Here is an 18731-nt window from a genome sequence, read left to right on the forward strand (position 1 = left end):
TAATGAGCTGCAGAAGATATCCTCTGACCCTAGCCTCGCTCTATCAGTGACTGAGTTCACTGAGCTCCCCAGTGTCCAAGAGCAGCTCTCCTCTGTAATGACCACAGTGCTAGTGAGGGCCACACCCGTAACACCAGCAGTAACCGGTAAGAAATTGAACACCTTTTACATTCCAAGATCAGTGTAGGATGCAAATTGAACCATGTTAGAGTGCATTTCACCTATTTAAGGTCAGCCAGTGCCAACTTGATATGACATTCGTGCAAACTTTGACAGAGTCAGTCCTAAAAGTTGAGGTTAGTTTTCATTGGTAGACTTTCAAATGGAAACCTAATGACGCTATAACCTTAACATGTCCCGTTTCTGATGTTCCATAGTGGAGAACCAGCCAAAGGGAAAAGATTTTGTGTTCTTGTTGGACGGATCTGATGGTACTAGAACTGGATTCCCTGCTATGAGAGACTTTGTCCAAAGAGTAGTCGAGACACTCAGTGTGGATGATCACAAAGACCGTGTCTCAGTGGTTCAGTACAGCAGAAATCCAGCCGTCCAGTTCTATCTGAACACATACACGACAAAGGGCGAGATCTTTGACACCCTCAGAGGTTTGAAACACAAAGGCGGAAGACCCCTCAACACTGGAACAGCCCTCCAGTATTTGAGGGATAATGTCTTCACAGCCTCTGCAGGAAGCAGGCGCCTAGAAGGAGTTCCACAGGTGCTAATATTGCTAAGTGGTGGAAGGTCTTTTGACAGTGTTGATGCACCAGCCTCTGCTCTGAAAAAGATGGGTGTCTTGATCTTTGCCATTGGAACCAGGAGCTCTAATAACACAGAACTGCGGAAGATAGTCCACGATCCAAGTTACGCTCTGTCTGTTCCGGAATTCACTGACCTTCCCAGTGTCCAACAGCAGCTTCAGTCCTCTGTGGAGGAAGTGGTTATTGACGTCACCCCAGAGTCACCAACTGTACTTGGTATGTTAACTAGCACAGCCTCTTGCCTGAAGGGCTACCTGACTTGTCTAACCTTGCAAAGTTTGAAATTTGTTCCCGTTCTATCTGTTCTCAGTAGAGAGTGCCAAAAAGGATATCGTATTCCTTCTGGATGGTTCTGATGGCACAAGGAATGGCTTCCCTGCCATGCTTGATTTTGTTGAGAGAGTGGTGGAGAAACTGAATGTGGGAGAAAACAAAGACCGTGTCTCTGTGGTCCAGTACAGCAGAGATGCAGAGGTCCATTTCTATCTGAACACATACACCAAGAGAGAGGATATTGTGGATTCAGTCAAGGGGCTGAGATACAGAGGAGGCAGACCCCTCAACACCGGGGCAGCCCTCCAGTACGTCAGGGACAACGTCTTTACAAGCTCCTCTGGGAGTAGGCGCCAGCAAGGTGTTCCACAAATGTTGATCCTGCTAAATGGTGGAAAGTCTTTTGACAATGTAGATACCCCAGCCTCTGCTCTCAAACAGCAGGGTGTCTTTGTAATTGGCATTGGAACAAGCAGCTCTGATATTAATGAGCTGCAGAAGATATCCTCTGACCCTAGCCTCGCTCTCTCAGTGACTGAGTTCACTGAGCTCCCCAGTGTCCAAGCACACCTCTCCTCTGTAATGAGCAGAGTGCTAGTGAGGGCCACGCCTGTGACACCAGGAGTAACCGGTAAGAAATTGATAACATTTTCTATTCCAAGATCAGTATAAGAGGCAAATTGAACCACGTTAGAGTGCATTTCATCTACTTAAGGTCAGCCAGTGCCACTTTGACATGACAGTTGTGCAAACTTTGACAGAGTCAATCCTAAAAGTTCAGGATAGCTTTTATTGGTAGACTTTCAAACGGAAACCTAATTACACAATGACCTTAACATGTCCCATTTCTTATGTTCCATAGTGGAGAAACAGCCAAAGGGAAGAGATTTTGTGTTCTTGTTGGACGGATCTGATGGTACTAGAACTGTATTCCCAGCTATGAGAGACTTTATCCAAAGAGTAGTAGAGACACTCAATGTGGATGATCACAAAGACCGTGTCTCAGTGGTTCAGTACAGCAGAGATCCAGCCGTCCAGTTCTATCTGAACACATACACGACAAAGGGCGAGATCTTTGACACCCTCAGAGGTTTGAAACACAAAGGCGGAAGACCCCTCAACACTGGAACAGCCCTCCAGTATTTGAGGGATGATGTCTTCACAGCCTCTGCAGGAAGCAGGCGCCTAGAAGGAGTTCCACAGGTGCTAATATTGCTAAGTGGTGGAAGGTCTTTTGACAGTGTTGATGCACCAGCCTCTGCTCTGAAAAAGATGGGTGTCTTGATCTTTGCCATTGGAACCAAGAGCTCTGATAGCACAGAACTGCGGAAGATAGCCCAAGATCCAAGTTACGCTCTGTCTGTGCCTGAATTCACTGACCTTCCCAGTGTCCAACAGCAGCTTCAGTCCTCTGTGGAGGAAGTGGTTATTGACGTCACCCCAGAGTCACCAACTGTACTTGGTATGTTGACTAGCACAGCCTCTTGCCTGAAGGGCTACCTGACTTGTCTAACCTTGCAAAGTTTTAAATTTTTTCCCGTTCTCTCTGTTCTCAGTTGACAGTACCAAAAAGGATATCGTATTCCTTCTGGATGGTTCTGATGGCACAAGGAATGGCTTCCCTGCCATGCTTGATTTTGTTGAGAGAGTGGTGGAGAAACTGAATGTGGGAGAAAACAAAGACCATGTCTCTGTGGTCCAGTACAGCAGAGATGCAGAGGTCCATTTCTATCTGAACACATACACCACCAGAGAGGATATTGTGGATTCAGTCAGGGGTCTGAGATACAGAGGAGGCAGACCCCTCAACACCGGGGCAGCCCTCCAGTACGTCAGGGACAACGTCTTTACAAGCTCCTCTGGGAGTAGGCGCCAGCAAGGTGTTCCACAAATGTTGATCCTGCTAAATGGTGGAAAGTCTTTTGACAATGTAGATACCCCAGCCTCTGCTCTCAAACAGCAGGGTGTCTTTGTAATTGGCATTGGAACAAGCAGCTCTGACATTAATGAGCTGCAGAAGATATCATCTGACCCGAGTCTCGCTATATCAGTGACTGAGTTCACTGAGCTCCCCAGTGTCCAAGAACAGCTCTCCTCTGTAATGAGCACAGTGCTAGTGAGGACCACGCCTGTGACACCAGCAGTAACCGGTAAGAAATTGATAACATTTTACATTCCAAGATCAGTATAAGAGGCAACTTTAACCATGTTAGAGTGCATTTCACCTACTTAAGGTCAGCCAGTGCCACTTTGACATGACAGTTGTGCAAACTTTGAGTCAGTCCTAAAAGTTGAGGTTAGCTTTCATTGGTAGACTTTCAAACGGAAAACTAATTACACTATGACCTTAACATGTCCCGTTTCTGATGTTCCATAGTGGAGAACCAGCCAAAGGGAAAAGATTTTGTGTTCTTGTTGGACGGATCTGATGGTACTAGAACTGGATTCCCTGCTATGAGAGACTTTATCCAAAGAGTAGTAGAGACACTCAGTGTGGATGACAACAAAGACCGTGTCTCAGTGGTTCAGTACAGCAGAGATCCAGCCGTCCAGTTCTATCTGAACACATACACGACAAAGGGCGAGATCTTTGACACCCTCAGAGGTTTGAAACACAAAGGCGGAAGACCCCTCAACACTGGAACAGCCCTCCAGTATTTGAGGGATAATGTCTTCACAGCCTCTGCAGGAAGCAGGCGCCTAGAAGGAGTTCCACAGGTGCTAATATTGCTAAGTGGTGGAAGGTCTTTTGACAGTGTTGATGCACCAGCCTCTGCTCTAAAAAAGATGGGTGTCTTGATCTTTGCCATTGGAACCAGGAGCTCTAATAACACAGAACTGCGGAAGATAGTCCACGATCCAAGTTACGCTCTGTCTGTTTCTGAATTCACTGACCTTCCCAGTGTCCAACAGCAGCTTCAGTCTTCTGTGGAGGAAGTGGTTATTGACGTCACCCCAGAGTCACCAACTGTACTTGGTATGTTAACTAGCACAGCTTCTTGCCTGAAGGGCTACCTGACTTGTCTAACCTTGCAAAGTTTTAAATTTGTTCCCGTTCTATCTGTTCTCAGTAGACAGTTCCAAAAAGGATATCGTATTCCTTCTGGATGGCTCTGATGGCACAAGGAATGGCTTCCCTGCCATGCGTGATTTTGTTGAGAGAGTGGTGGAGAAACTGAATGTGGGAGAAAACAAAGACCGTGTCTCTGTGGTCCAGTACAGCAGAGATGCAGAGGTCCATTTCTATCTGAACAAATACACCACCAGAGAGGATATTGTGTTTTCAGTCAGGGGTCTGAGATACAGAGGAGGTAGACCCCTCAACACCGGGGCAGCCCTCCAGTACGTCAGGGACAACGTCTTTACAAGCTCCTCTGGGAGTAGGCGCCAGCAAGGTGTTCCACAAATGTTGATCCTGCTAAATGGTGGAAAGTCTTTTGACAATGTAGATACCCCAGCCTCTGCTCTCAAACAGCAGGGTGTCTTTGTAATTGGCATTGGAACAAGCAGCTCTGACATTAATGAGCTGCAGAAGATATCCTCTGACCCTAGCCTCGCTCTATCAGTGACTGAGTTCACTGAGCTCGCCAGTGTTCAAGAACAGCTCTCCTCTGTAATGAGCACAGTGCTAGTGAGGGCCACGCCTGTGACACCAGCAGTAACCGGTAAGAAATTGATAACATTTTACATTCCAAGATCAGTATAAGAGGCAACTTTAACCATGTTAGAGTGCATTTCACCTACTTAAGGTCAGCCAGTGCCACTTTGACATGACAGTTGTGCAAACTTTGACAGAGTCAGTCCTAAAAGTTGAGGTTAGCTTTCATTGGTAGACTTTCAAATAGAAACCTAATGACGCTATGACCTTAACATGTCCCGTTTCCTATGTTCCATAGTGGGGAACCAGCCAAAGGGAAAAGATTTTGTGTTCTTGTTGGACGGATCTGATGGTACTAGAACTGGATTCCCTGCTATGAGAGACTTTATCCAAAGAGTAGTAGAGACACTCAGTGTGGATGATCACAAAGACCGTGTCTCAGTGGTTCAGTACAGCAGAGATCCAGCCGTCCAGTTCTATCTGAACACATACACGACAAAGGGCGAGATCTTTGACACCCTCAGAGGTTTGAAACACAAAGGCGGAAGACCCCTCAACACTGGAACAGCCCTCCAGTATTTGAGGGATAATGTCTTCACAGCCTCTGCAGGAAGCAGGCGCCTAGAAGGAGTTCCACAGGTGCTAATATTGCTAAGTGGTGGAAGGTCTTTTGACAGTGTTGATGCACCAGCCTCTGCTCTAAAAAAGATGGGTGTCTTGATCTTTGCCATTGGAACCAGGAGCTCTAATAACACAGAACTGCGGAAGATAGTCCACGATCCAAGTTACGCTCTGTCTGTTTCTGAATTCACTGACCTTCCCAGTGTCCAACAGCAGCTTCAGTCTTCTGTGGAGGAAGTGGTTATTGACGTCACCCCAGAGTCACCAACTGTACTTGGTATGTTAACTAGCACAGCTTCTTGCCTGAAGGGCTACCTGACTTGTCTAACCTTGCAAAGTTTTAAATTTGTTCCCGTTCTATCTGTTCTCAGTAGACAGTTCCAAAAAGGATATCGTATTCCTTCTGGATGGCTCTGATGGCACAAGGAATGGCTTCCCTGCCATGCGTGATTTTGTTGAGAGAGTGGTGGAGAAACTGAATGTGGGAGAAAACAAAGACCGTGTCTCTGTGGTCCAGTACAGCAGAGATGCAGAGGTCCATTTCTATCTGAACAAATACACCACCAGAGAGGATATTGTGGATTCAGTCAGGGGTCTGAGATACAGAGGAGGCAGACCCCTCAACACCGGGGCAGCCCTCCAGTACGTCAGGGACAACGTCTTTACAAGCTCCTCTGGGAGTAGGCGCCAGCAAGGTGTTCCACAAATGTTGATCCTGCTAAATGGTGGAAAGTCTTTTGACAATGTAGATACCCCAGCCTCTGCTCTCAAACAGCAGGGTGTCTTTGTAATTGGCATTGGAACAAGCAGCTCTGACATTAATGAGCTGCAGAAGATATCATCTGACCCGAGTCTCGCTATATCAGTGACTGAGTTCACTGAGCTCCCCAGTGTCCAAGAACAGCTCTCCTCTGTAATGAGCACAGTGCTAGTGAGGACCACGCCTGTGACACCAGCAGTAACCGGTAAGAAATTGATAACATTTTACATTCCAAGATCAGTATAAGAGGCAACTTTAACCATGTTAGAGTGCATTTCACCTACTTAAGGTCAGCCAGTGCCACTTTGACATGACAGTTGTGCAAACTTTGAGTCAGTCCTAAAAGTTGAGGTTAGCTTTCATTGGTAGACTTTCAAACGGAAAACTAATTACACTATGACCTTAACATGTCCCGTTTCTGATGTTCCATAGTGGAGAACCAGCCAAAGGGAAAAGATTTTGTGTTCTTGTTGGACGGATCTGATGGTACTAGAACTGGATTCCCTGCTATGAGAGACTTTATCCAAAGAGTAGTAGAGACACTCAGTGTGGATGATCACAAAGACCGTGTCTCAGTGGTTCAGTACAGCAGAGATCCAGCCGTCCAGTTCTATCTGAACACATACACGACAAAGGGCGAGATCTTTGACACCCTCAGAGGTTTGAAACACAAAGGCGGAAGACCCCTCAACACTGGAACAGCCCTCCAGTATTTGAGGGATAATGTCTTCACAGCCTCTGCAGGAAGCAGGCGCCTAGAAGGAGTTCCACAGGTGCTAATATTGCTAAGTGGTGGAAGGTCTTTTGACAGTGTTGATGCACCAGCCTCTGCTCTAAAAAAGATGGGTGTCTTGATCTTTGCCATTGGAACCAGGAGCTCTAATAACACAGAACTGCGGAAGATAGTCCACGATCCAAGTTACGCTCTGTCTGTTTCTGAATTCACTGACCTTCCCAGTGTCCAACAGCAGCTTCAGTCTTCTGTGGAGGAAGTGGTTATTGACGTCACCCCAGAGTCACCAACTGTACTTGGTATGTTAACTAGCACAGCTTCTTGCCTGAAGGGCTACCTGACTTGTCTAACCTTGCAAAGTTTTAAATTTGTTCCCGTTCTATCTGTTCTCAGTAGACAGTTCCAAAAAGGATATCGTATTCCTTCTGGATGGCTCTGATGGCACAAGGAATGGCTTCTCTGCCATGCGTGATTTTGTTGAGAGAGTGGTGGAGAAACTGAATGTGGGAGAAAACAAAGACCGTGTCTCTGTGGTCCAGTACAGCAGAGATGCAGAGGTCCATTTCTATCTGAACAAATACACCACCAGAGAGGATATTGTGGATTCAGTCAGGGGTCTGAGATACAGAGGAGGCAGACCCCTCAACACCGGGGCAGCCCTCCAGTACGTCAGGGACAACGTCTTTACAAGCTCCTCTGGGAGTAGGCGCCAGCAAGGTGTTCCACAAATGTTGATCCTGCTAAATGGTGGAAAGTCTTTTGACAATGTAGATACCCCAGCCTCTGCTCTCAAACAGCAGGGTGTCTTTGTAATTGGCATTGGAACAAGCAGCTCTGACATTAATGAGCTGCAGAAGATATCCTCTGACCCTAGCCTCGCTCTATCAGTGACTGAGTTCACTGAGCTCGCCAGTGTTCAAGAACAGCTCTCCTCTGTAATGAGCACAGTGCTAGTGAGGGCCACGCCTGTGACACCAGCAGTAACCGGTAAGAAATTGATAACATTTTACATTCCAAGATCAGTATAAGAGGCAACTTTAACCATGTTAGAGTGCATTTCACCTACTTAAGGTCAGCCAGTGCCACTTTGACATGACAGTTGTGCAAACTTTGACAGAGTCAGTCCTAAAAGTTGAGGTTAGCTTTCATTGGTAGACTTTCAAATAGAAACCTAATGACGCTATGACCTTAACATGTCCCGTTTCCTATGTTCCATAGTGGGGAACCAGCCAAAGGGAAAAGATTTTGTGTTCTTGTTGGACGGATCTGATGGTACTAGAACTGGATTCCCTGCTATGAGAGACTTTATCCAAAGAGTAGTAGAGACACTCAGTGTGGATGATCACAAAGACCGTGTCTCAGTGGTTCAGTACAGCAGAGATCCAGCCGTCCAGTTCTATCTGAACACATACACGACAAAGGGCGAGATCTTTGACACCCTCAGAGGTTTGAAACACAAAGGCGGAAGACCCCTCAACACTGGAACAGCCCTCCAGTATTTGAGGGATAATGTCTTCACAGCCTCTGCAGGAAGCAGGCGCCTAGAAGGAGTTCCACAGGTGCTAATATTGCTAAGTGGTGGAAGGTCTTTTGACAGTGTTGATGCACCAGCCTCTGCTCTAAAAAAGATGGGTGTCTTGATCTTTGCCATTGGAACCAGGAGCTCTAATAACACAGAACTGCGGAAGATAGTCCACGATCCAAGTTACGCTCTGTCTGTTTCTGAATTCACTGACCTTCCCAGTGTCCAACAGCAGCTTCAGTCCTCTGTGGAGGAAGTGGTTATTGACGTCACCCCAGAGTCACCAACTGTACTTGGTATGTTAACTATCACAGCTTCTTGCCTGAAGGGCTACCTGACTTGTCTAACCTTGCAAAGTTTTAAATTTGTTCCCGTTCTATCTGTTCTCAGTAGACAGTTCCAAAAAGGATATCGTATTCCTTCTGGATGGTTCTGATGGCACAAGGAATGGCTTCCCTGCCATACGCGATTTTGTTGAGAGAGTGGTGGAGAAACTGAATGTGGGAGAAAACAAAGACCGTGTCTCTGTGGTCCAGTACAGCAGAGATGCAGAGGTCCATTTCTATCTGAACACATACACCACCAGAGAGGATATTGTGGATTCAGTCAGGGGTCTGAGATACAGAGGAGGCAGACCCCTCAACACCGGGGCAGCCCTCCAGTACGTCAGGGACAACGTCTTTACAAGCTCCTCTGGGAGTAGGCGCCAGCAAGGTGTTCCACAAATGTTGATCCTGCTAAATGGTGGAAAGTCTTTTGACAATGTAGATACCCCAGTCTCTGCTCTCAAACAGCAGGGTGTCTTTGTAATTGGCATTGGAACAAGCAGCTCTGACATTAATGAGCTGCAGAAGATATCATCTGACCCTAGTCATGCTATATCAGTGACTGAGTTCACTGAGCTCCCCAGCGTCCAAGAACAGCTCTCCTCAGTAATGAGCACAGTGCTAGTGAGGGCCACACCCGTTACACCAGCAGTAACCGGTAAGAAATTAAACACCTTTTACATTCCAAGATCAGTGTAAGATGCAAATTGAACCATGTTAGAGTGCATTTCACCTATTTAAGGTCAGCCAGTGCCAACTTGATATGACATTCGTGCAAACTTTGACAGAGTCAGTCCTAAAAGTTGAGGTTAGCTGTCATTGGTAGACTTTCAAATAGAAACCTAATGACGCTATAACCTTAACATGTCCCATTTCCTATGTTCAATAGTGGAGATCCAGCCAAAGGGAAAAGATTTTGTGTTCTTGTTGGACGGATCTGATGGTACTAGAACTGGATTCCCTGCTATGAGAGACTTTATCCAAAGAGTAGTAGAGACACTCAGTGTGGATGATCACAAAGACCGTGTCTCAGTGGTTCAGTACAGCAGAGATCCAGCCGTCCAGTTCTATCTGAACACATACACGACAAAGGGCGAGATCTTTGACACCCTCAGAGGTTTGAAACACAAAGGCGGAAGACCCCTCAACACTGGAGCAGCCCTCCAGTATTTGAGGGATAATGTCTTCACAACCTCTGCAGGAAGCAGGCGCCTAGAAGGAGTTCCACAGGTGCTAATATTGCTAAGTGGTGGAAGGTCTTTTGACAGTGTTGATGCACCAGCCTCTGCTCTAAAAAAGATGGGTGTCTTGATCTTTGCCATTGGAACCAGGAGCTCTAATAACACAGAACTGCGGAAGATAGTCCTCGATCCAAGTTACGCTCTGTCTGTTTCTGAATTTACTGACCTTCCCAGTGTCCAACAGCAGCTTCAGTCCTCTGTGGAGGAAGTGGTTATTGACGTCACCCCAGAGTCACCAACTGTACTTGGTATGTTAACTAGCACATCTTCTTGCCTGAAGGGCTACATGACTTGTCTAGCCTTGCAAAGTTTTAAATTTGTTCCCGTTCTATCTGTTCTCAGTAGACAGTGCCAAAAAGGATATCGTATTCCTTCTGGATGGTTCTGATGGCACAAGGAATGGCTTCCCTGCCATACGTGATTTTGTTGAGAGAGTGGTGGAGAAACTGAATGTGGGAGAAAACAAAGACCGTGTCTCTGTGGTCCAGTACAGCAGAGATGCAGAGGTCCATTTCTATCTGAACACATACACCACCAGAGAAGATATTGTGGATTCAGTCAGGGGTCTGAGATACAGAGGAGGCAGACCCCTCAACACAGGGGCAGCCCTCCAGTACATCAGGGACAACGTCTTTACAAGCTCCTCTGGGAGTAGGCGCCAGCAAGGTGTTCCACAAATGTTGATCCTGCTAAATGGTGGAAAGTCTTTTGACAATGTAGATACCCCAGCCTCTGCTCTCAAACAGCAGGGTGTCTTTGTAATTGGCATTGGAACAAGCAGCTCTGACATTAATGAGCTGCAGAAGATATCCTCTGACCCTAGCCTCGCTCTATCAGTGACAGAGTTCACTGAGCTCCCCAGTGTCCAAGAACAGCTCTCCTCTGTAATGAGCACAGTGCTAGTGAGGGCCACACCCGTTACACCAGCAGTAACCGGTAAGAAATTGAACACCTTTTACATTCCAAGATCAGTGTAGGATGCAAATTGAACCATGTTAGAGTTCATTTCACCTATTTAAGGTCAGCCAGTGCCATCTTGATATGACATTCGTGCAAACTTTGACAGAGTCTGTCCTAAAAGTTGAGGTTAGCTTTCATTGGTAGACTTTCAAATAGAAACCTAATGACGCTATGACCTTAACATGTCCCATTTCCTATGTTCCATAGTGGAGAACCAGCCAAAGGGAAAAGATTTTGTGTTCTTGTTGGACGGATCTGATGGTACTAGAACTGGATTCCCTGCTATGAGAGACTTTATCCAAAGAGTAGTAGAGACACTCAGTGTGGATGATCACAAAGACCGTGTCTCAGTGGTTCAGTACAGCAGAGATCCAGCCGTCCAGTTCTATCTGAACACATACACGACAAAGGGCGAGATCTTTGACACCCTCAGAGGTTTGAAACACAAAGGCGGAAGACCCCTCAACACTGGAACAGCCCTCCAGTATTTGAGGGATGATGTCTTCACAGCCTCTGCAGGAAGCAGGCGCCTAGAAGGAGTTCCACAGGTGCTAATATTGCTAAGTGGTGGAAGGTCTTTTGACAGTGTTGATGCACCAGCCTCTGCTCTGAAAAAGATGGGTGTCTTGATCTTTGCCATTGGAACCAAGAGCTCTGATAGCACAGAACTGCGGAAGATAGCCCAAGATCCAAGTTACGCTCTGTCTGTGCCTGAATTCACTGACCTTCCCAGTGTCCAACAGCAGCTTCAGTCCTCTGTGGAGGAAGTGGTTATTGACGTCACCCCAGAGTCACCAACTGTACTTGGTATGTTAACTAGCACAGCCTCTTGCCTGAAGGGCTAGCTGACTTGTCTAACCTTGCAAAGTTTTAAATTTGTTCCCGTTCTATCTGTTCTCCGTAGACAGTGCCAAAAAGGATATCGTATTCCTTCTGGATGGTTCTGATGGCACAAGGAATGGCTTCCCTGCCATGCGTGATTTTGTTGAGAGAGTGGTGGAGAAACTGAATGTGGGAGAAAACAAAGACCGTGTCTCTGTGGTCCAGTACAGCAGAGATGCAGAGGTCCATTTCTATCTGAACACATACACCACCAGAGAGGATATTTTGGATTCAGTCAGGGGTCTGAGATACAGAGGAGGCAGGCCCCTCAACACCGGGGCAGCCCTCCAGTACGTCAGGGACAACGTCTTTGCAATCTCCTCTGGAAGTAGGCGCCAGCAAGGTGTTCAACAAATGTTGATCCTGCTAAATGGTGGAAAGTCTTTTGACAACGTAGATACCCCAGCCTCTGCTCTCAAACAGCAGGGTGTCTTTGTAATTGGCATTGGAACAAGCAGCTCTGACATTAATGAGCTGCAGAATATATCATCTGACCCTAGTCTCGCTATTTCAGTGACTGAGTTCACTGAGCTCCCCAGCGTCCAAGAACAGCTCTCCTCAGTAATGAGCACAGTGCTAGTGAGGGCCACACCCGTTACACCAGCAGTAACCGGTAAGAAATTGAACACCTTTTACATTCCAAGATCAGTGTAGGATGCAAATTGAACCATGTTAGAGTGCATTTCACCTATTTAAGGTCAGCCAGTGCCAACTTGATATGACATTCGTGCAAACTTTGACAGAGTCAGTCCTAAAAGTTGAGGTTAGCTTTCATTGGTAGACTTTCAAACGGAAACCTAATTACACTATGACCTTAACATGTCCCTTTTCTGATGTTCCATAGTGGAGAAACAGCCAAAGGGAAGAGATTTTGTGTTCTTGTTGGACGGATCTGATGGTACTAGAACTGGATTCCCAGCTATGAGAGACTTTATCCAAAGAGTAGTAGAGACACTCAGTGTGGATGACAACAAAGACCGTGTCTCAGTGGTTCAATACAGCAGAGATCCAGCCGTCCAGTTCTATCTGAACACATACAGGACAAAGGGTGAGATCTTTGACACCCTCAGAGGTTTGAAACACAAAGGTGGAAGACCCCTCAACACTGGAGCAGCCCTCCAGTATTTGAGGGATAATGTCTTCACAGCCTCTGCAGGAAGCAGGCGCCTGGAAGGAGTTCCACAGGTGCTAATATTGCTAAGTGGTGGAAGGTCTTTTGACAGTGTTGATGCACCAGCCTCTGCTCTGAAAAAGATGGGTGTCTTGATCTTTGCCATTGGAACCAAGAGCTCTGATAGCACAGAACTGCGGAAGATAGCCCAAGATCCAAGTTACGCTCTGTCTGTGCCTGAATTCACTGACCTTCCCAGTGTCCAACAGCAGCTTCAGTCCTCTGTGGAGGAAGTGGTTATTGACGTCACCCCAGAGTCACCAACTGTACTTGGTATGTTAACTAGCACAGCCTCTTGCCTGAAGGGCTACCTGACTTGTCTAACCTTGCAAAGTTTTAAATTTGTTCCTGTTCTATCTGTTCTCAGTTGACAGTGCCAAAAAGGATATCGTATTCCTTCTGGATGGTTCTGATGGCACAAGGAATGGCTTCCCTTCCATGCGTGATTTTGTTGAGAGAGTGGTGGAGAAACTGAATGTGGGAGAAAACAAAGACCGTGTCTCTGTGGTCCAGTACAGCAGAGATGCAGAGGTCCATTTCTATCTGAACACATACACCACCAGAGAGGATATTGTGGATTCAGTCAGGGGTCTGAGATACAGAGGAGGCAGACCCCTCAACACCGGGGCAGCCCTCCAGTACGTCAGGGACAACGTGTTTACAAGCTCCTCTGGGAGTAGGCACCAGCAAGGTGTTCCACAAATGTTGATCCTGTTAAATGGTGGAAGGTCTTATGACAACGTAGATACCCCAGCCTCTGCTCTCAAACAGCAGGGTGTCTTTGTAATTGGCATTGGAACAAGCAGCTCTGACATTAATGAGCTGCAGAAGATATCCTCTGACCCTACTCTCGCTCTATCAGTGACTGAGTTCACTGAGCTCCCCAGTGTCCAAGAAAAGCTCTCCTCTGTAATGAGCACAGTGCTAGTGAGGGCCACGCCCGTAAAACCAGGAGTAACCGGTAAGAAATTTGTCCACATTTTACATTCCAAGATCAGTGTAGGAGGCAAATTGAACCATGTATGAGTGCATTTCATTTACTTAAGGTCAGCCAGTGCCACTTTGATAAGACAGTTGTGCAAACTTAGACAGAATCAGTCCTAAAAGTTGAGGTTAGCTTTCATTGGTAGACTTTCAAACGGAAATCTAATTACGCTATGACCTTAACATGTCCCATTTCCTATGTTCCATAGTTGAGAAACAGCCAAAGGGAAGAGATTTTGTGTTCTTGCTGGACGGATCTGATGGTACTAGAATTGTATTCCCAGCTATGAGAGACTTTGTCCAAAGAGTAGTAGAGACACTCAGTGTGGATGACAACAAAGACCGTGTCTCAGTGGTTCAGTACAGCACAGATCCAGCCGTCCAGTTCTATCTGAACACATACACGACAAAGGGCGAGATCTTTGACACCCTCAGAGGTTTGAAACACAAAGGTGGAAGACCCCTCAACACTGGAGCAGCCCTCCAGTATTTGAGGGATAATGTCTTCACAGCCTCTGCAGGAAGCAGGCGCCTGGAAGGAGTTCCACAGGTGCTAATATTGCTGAGTGGTGGAAGGTCTTTTGACAGTGTTGATGCACCAGCCTCTGCTCTGAAAAAGATGGGTGTCTTGATCTTTGCCATTGGAACCAGGAGCTCTGATAGCACAGAACTGCGGAAGATAGCCCAAGATCCAAGTTACTCTCTGTCTGTGCCTGAATTCACTGACCTTCCCAGTGTCCAACAGCAGCTTCAATCCTCTGTGGAGGATGTGGTTATTGACGTCACCCCATTAGAACCAACTGTACTTGGTATGTTAACTAGCACTGCCTCTTGCCTGAAGGGCTACCTGACTTGTCTAACCTTGCAAAGTTTAAATTTTTTTCCCGTTCTCTCTGTTCTCAGTTGAGACCGCCAAAAAGGATATCGTATTCCTTCTGGATGGTTCTGATGGCACAAGGAATGGCTTCCCTGCCATGCGTGATTTTGTTGAGAGAGTGGTGGAGAAACTGAATGTGGGAGAAAACAAAGACCGTGTCTCTGTGGTCCAGTACAGCAGAGATGCAGAGGTCCATTTCTATCTGAACACATACACCACGAGAGAGGATATTGTGGATTCGGTCAGGGGGCTGAGATACAGAGGAGGCAGGCCCCTCAACACCGGGGCAGCCCTCCAGTACGTCAGGGACAATGTGTTTACAAGCTCCTCTGGCAGTAGGCGCCAGCAAGGTGTTCCACAAATGTTGATCCTGCTAAATGGTGGAAAGTCTTTTGACAATGTAGATACCCCAGCCTCTGCTCTCAAACAGCAGGGTGTCTTTGTAATTGGCATTGGAACAAGCAGCTCTGACATTAATGAGCTGCAGAAGATATCCTCTGACCCTAGTCTCGCTCTATCAGTGACTGAGTTCACTGAGCTCCCCAGTGTCCAAGAACAGCTCTTCTCTGTAATGAGCACAGTGCTAGTGAGGGCCACGCCCGTGACACCAGCAGTACCCGGTAAGAAATTTGGCCACATTTTACATTCCAAGATCAGTGTAGGAGGCAAAATGAACCATGTATGAGTGCATTTCATTTACTTAAGGTCAGCCAGTGCCACTTTGATAAGACAGTTGTGCAAACTTAGACAGAGTCAGTCCGAAAAGTTGAGGTTAGCTTTCATTGGTAGACTTTCAAACGGAAACCTAATTACACTATGACCTTAACATGTCCCTTTTCTGATGTTCCATAGTGGAGAAACAGCCAAAGGGAAGAGATTTTGTGTTCTTGTTGGACGGATCTGATGGTACTAGAACTGGATTCCCAGCTATGAGAGACTTTATCCAAAGAGTAGTAGAGACACTCAGTGTGGATGACAACAAAGACCGTGTCTCAGTGGTTCAGTACAGCAGAGATCCAGCCGTCCAGTTCTATCTGAACACATACAGGACAAAGGGTGAGATCTTTGACACCCTCAGAGGTTTGAAACACAAAGGTGGAAGACCCCTCAACACTGGAGCAGCCCTCCAGTATTTGAGGGATAATGTCTTCACAGCCTCTGCAGGAAGCAGGCGCCTGGAAGGAGTTCCACAGGTGCTAATATTGCTAAGTGGTGGAAGGTCTTTTGACCGTGTTGATGCACCAGCCTCTGCTCTGAAAAAGATGGGTATCTTGATCTTTGCCATTGGAACCAGGAGCTCTAATAACACAGAACTGCGGAAGATAGTCCACGATCCAAGTTACGCTCTGTCTGTGCCTGAATTCACTGACCTTCCCAGTGTCCAACAGCAGCTTCAGTCCTCTGTGGAGCAAGTGGTTATTGACGTCACCCCAGAGTCACCAACTGTACTTGGTATGTTAACCAGCACAGCCTCTTGCCTGAAGGGCTACCTGACTTGTTTAACCTTGCAAAGTTTTAAATTTGTTCCTGTTCTATCTGTTCTCAGTTGACAGTTCCAAAAAGGATATCGTATTCCTTCTGGATGGTTCTGATGGCACAAGGAATGGCTTCCCTGCCATGCGTGATTTTGTTGAGAGAGTGGTGGAGAAACTGAATGTAGGAGAAAACAAAGACCGTGTCTCTGTGGTCCAGTACAGCAGAGATGCAGAGGTCCATTTCTATCTGAACACATACACCAAGAGAGAGGATATTGTGGATTCGGTCAGGGGGTTGAGATACAGAGGAGGCAGACCCCTCAACACCGGGGCAGCCCTCCAGTACGTCAGGGACAACGTGTTTACAAGCTCCTCTGGGAGTAGGCACCAGCAAGGTGTTCCACAAATGTTGATCCTGTTAAATGGTGGAAGGTCTTATGACAATGTAGATACCCCAGCCTCTGCTCTCAAACAGCAGGGTGTCTTTGTAATTGGCATTGGAACAAGCAGCTCTGACATTAATGAGCTGCAGAAGATATCCTCTGACCCTACTCTCGCTCTATCAGTGACTGAGTTCACTGAGCTCCCCAGTGTCCAAGAAAAGCTCTCCTCTGTAATGAGCACAGTGCTAGTGAGGGCCACGCCCGTAAAACCAGGAGTAACCGGTAAGAAATTTGTCCACATTTTACATTCCAAGATCAGTGTAGGAGGCAAATTGAACCATGTATGAGTGCATTTCATTTACTTAAGGTCAGCCAGTGCCACTTTGATAAGACAGTTGTGCAAACTTAGACAGAATCAGTCCTAAAAGTTGAGGTTAGCTTTCATTGGTAGACTTTCAAACGGAAATCTAATTACGCTATGACCTTAACATGTCCCATTTCCTATGTTCCATAGTTGAGAAACAGCCAAAGGGAAGAGATTTTGTGTTCTTGCTGGACGGATCTGATGGTACTAGAATTGTATTCCCAGCTATGAGAGACTTTGTCCAAAGAGTAGTAGAGACACTCAGTGTGGATGACAACAAAGACCGTGTCTCAGTGGTTCAGTACAGCACAGATCCAGCCGTCCAGTTCTATCTGAACACATACACGACAAAGGGCGAGATCTTTGACACCCTCAGAGGTTTGAAACACAAAGGTGGAAGACCCCTCAACACTGGAGCAGCCCTCCAGTATTTGAGGGATAATGTCTTCACAGCCTCTGCAGGAAGCAGGCGCCTGGAAGGAGTTCCACAGGTGCTAATATTGCTGAGTGGTGGAAGGTCTTTTGACAGTGTTGATGCACCAGCCTCTGCTCTGAAAAAGATGGGTGTCTTGATCTTTGCCATTGGAACCAGGAGCTCTGATAGCACAGAACTGCGGAAGATAGCCCAAGATCCAAGTTACTCTCTGTCTGTGCCTGAATTCACTGACCTTCCCAGTGTCCAACAGCAGCTTCAATCCTCTGTGGAGGATGTGGTTATTGACGTCACCCCATTAGAACCAACTGTACTTGGTATGTTAACTAGCACAGCCTCTTGCCTGAAGGGCTACCTGACTTGTCTAACCTTGCAAAGTTTAAATTTTTTTCCCGTTCTTTCTGTTCTCAGTTGAGACCGCCAAAAAGGATATCGTATTCCTTCTGGATGGTTCTGATGGCACAAGGAATGGCTTCCCTGCCATGCGTGATTTTGTTGAGAGAGTGGTGGAGAAACTGAATGTGGGAGAAAACAAAGACCGTGTATCTGTGGTCCAGTACAGCAGAGATGCAGAGGTCCATTTCTATCTGAACACATACACCACGAGAGAGGATATTGTGGATTCGGTCAGGGGGCTGAGATACAGAGGAGGCAGGCCCCTCAACACCGGGGCAGCCCTCCAGTACGTCAGGGACAATGTGTTTACAAGCTCCTCTGGCAGTAGGCGCCAGCAAGGTGTTCCACAAATGTTGATCCTGCTAAATGGTGGAAAGTCTTTTGACAATGTAGATACCCCAGCCTCTGCTCTCAAACAGCAGGGTGTCTTTGTAATTGGCATTGGAACAAGCAGCTCTGACATTAATGAGCTGCAGAAGATATCCTCTGACCCTAGTCTCGCTCTATCAGTGACTGAGTTCACTGAGCTCCCCAGTGTCCAAGAACAGCTCTTCTCTGTAATGAGCACAGTGCTAGTGAGGGCCACGCCCGTGACACCAGCAGTAACCGGTAAGAAATTTGGCCACATTTTACATTCCAAGATCAGTGTAGGAGGCAAAATGAACCATGTATGAGTGCATTTCATTTACTTAAGGTCAGCCAGTGCCACTTTGATAAGACAGTTGTGCAAACTTAGACAGAGTCAGTCCGAAAAGTTGAGGTTAGCTTTCATTGGTAGACTTTCAAACGGAAACCTAATTACACTATGACCTTAACATGTCCCTTTTCTGATGTTCCATAGTGGAGAAACAGCCAAAGGGAAGAGATTTTGTGTTCTTGTTGGACGGATCTGATGGTACTAGAACTGGATTCCCAGCTATGAGAGACTTTATCCAAAGAGTAGTAGAGACACTCAGTGTGGATGACAACAA

General features: G+C 46.7%; 2 protein-coding genes across 5 annotated transcripts in view; both read left to right on the forward strand.

Moving 5' to 3' along the window:
• The window catches only part of LOC133967119 (collagen alpha-3(VI) chain-like), a 58339-nt gene that overhangs the window by 19435 nt on the left and 20173 nt on the right, over positions 1-18731 (forward strand). The window lies entirely within an intron of this gene.
• On the forward strand, positions 13261-18474 carry LOC133967120 (collagen alpha-3(VI) chain-like). Its single transcript, XM_062402359.1, has 7 exons — positions 13261-13809; positions 14042-14641; positions 14736-15329; positions 15562-16161; positions 16256-16849; positions 17082-17681; positions 17776-18474. The coding sequence occupies exons 1-7, from the start codon at positions 13287-13289 to the stop codon at positions 18432-18434; spliced, it is 4170 nt and encodes a 1389-aa protein (XP_062258343.1). The 5' UTR covers positions 13261-13286; the 3' UTR covers positions 18435-18474.

The sequence above is a fragment of the Platichthys flesus genome, chromosome 13, assembly GCF_949316205.1.
Source record: "Platichthys flesus chromosome 13, fPlaFle2.1, whole genome shotgun sequence".
NCBI lineage: Eukaryota > Metazoa > Chordata > Actinopteri > Pleuronectiformes > Pleuronectidae > Platichthys > Platichthys flesus.

Bases quoted from the DNA above. Each gene is read 5' to 3' on its own strand.
- LOC133967120 (XM_062402359.1), top strand. From the start codon at position 13,287: ATGCGTGATTTTGTTGAGAGAGTGGTGGAGAAACTGAATGTGGGAGAA. The intron at 14,642-14,735 runs GTATGTTAACTA...CTCTGTTCTCAG, and splicing joins ATTAGAACCAACTGTACTTG to TTGAGACCGCCAAAAAGGAT. The intron at 16,162-16,255 runs GTATGTTAACCA...ATCTGTTCTCAG, and splicing joins AGAGTCACCAACTGTACTTG to TTGACAGTTCCAAAAAGGAT.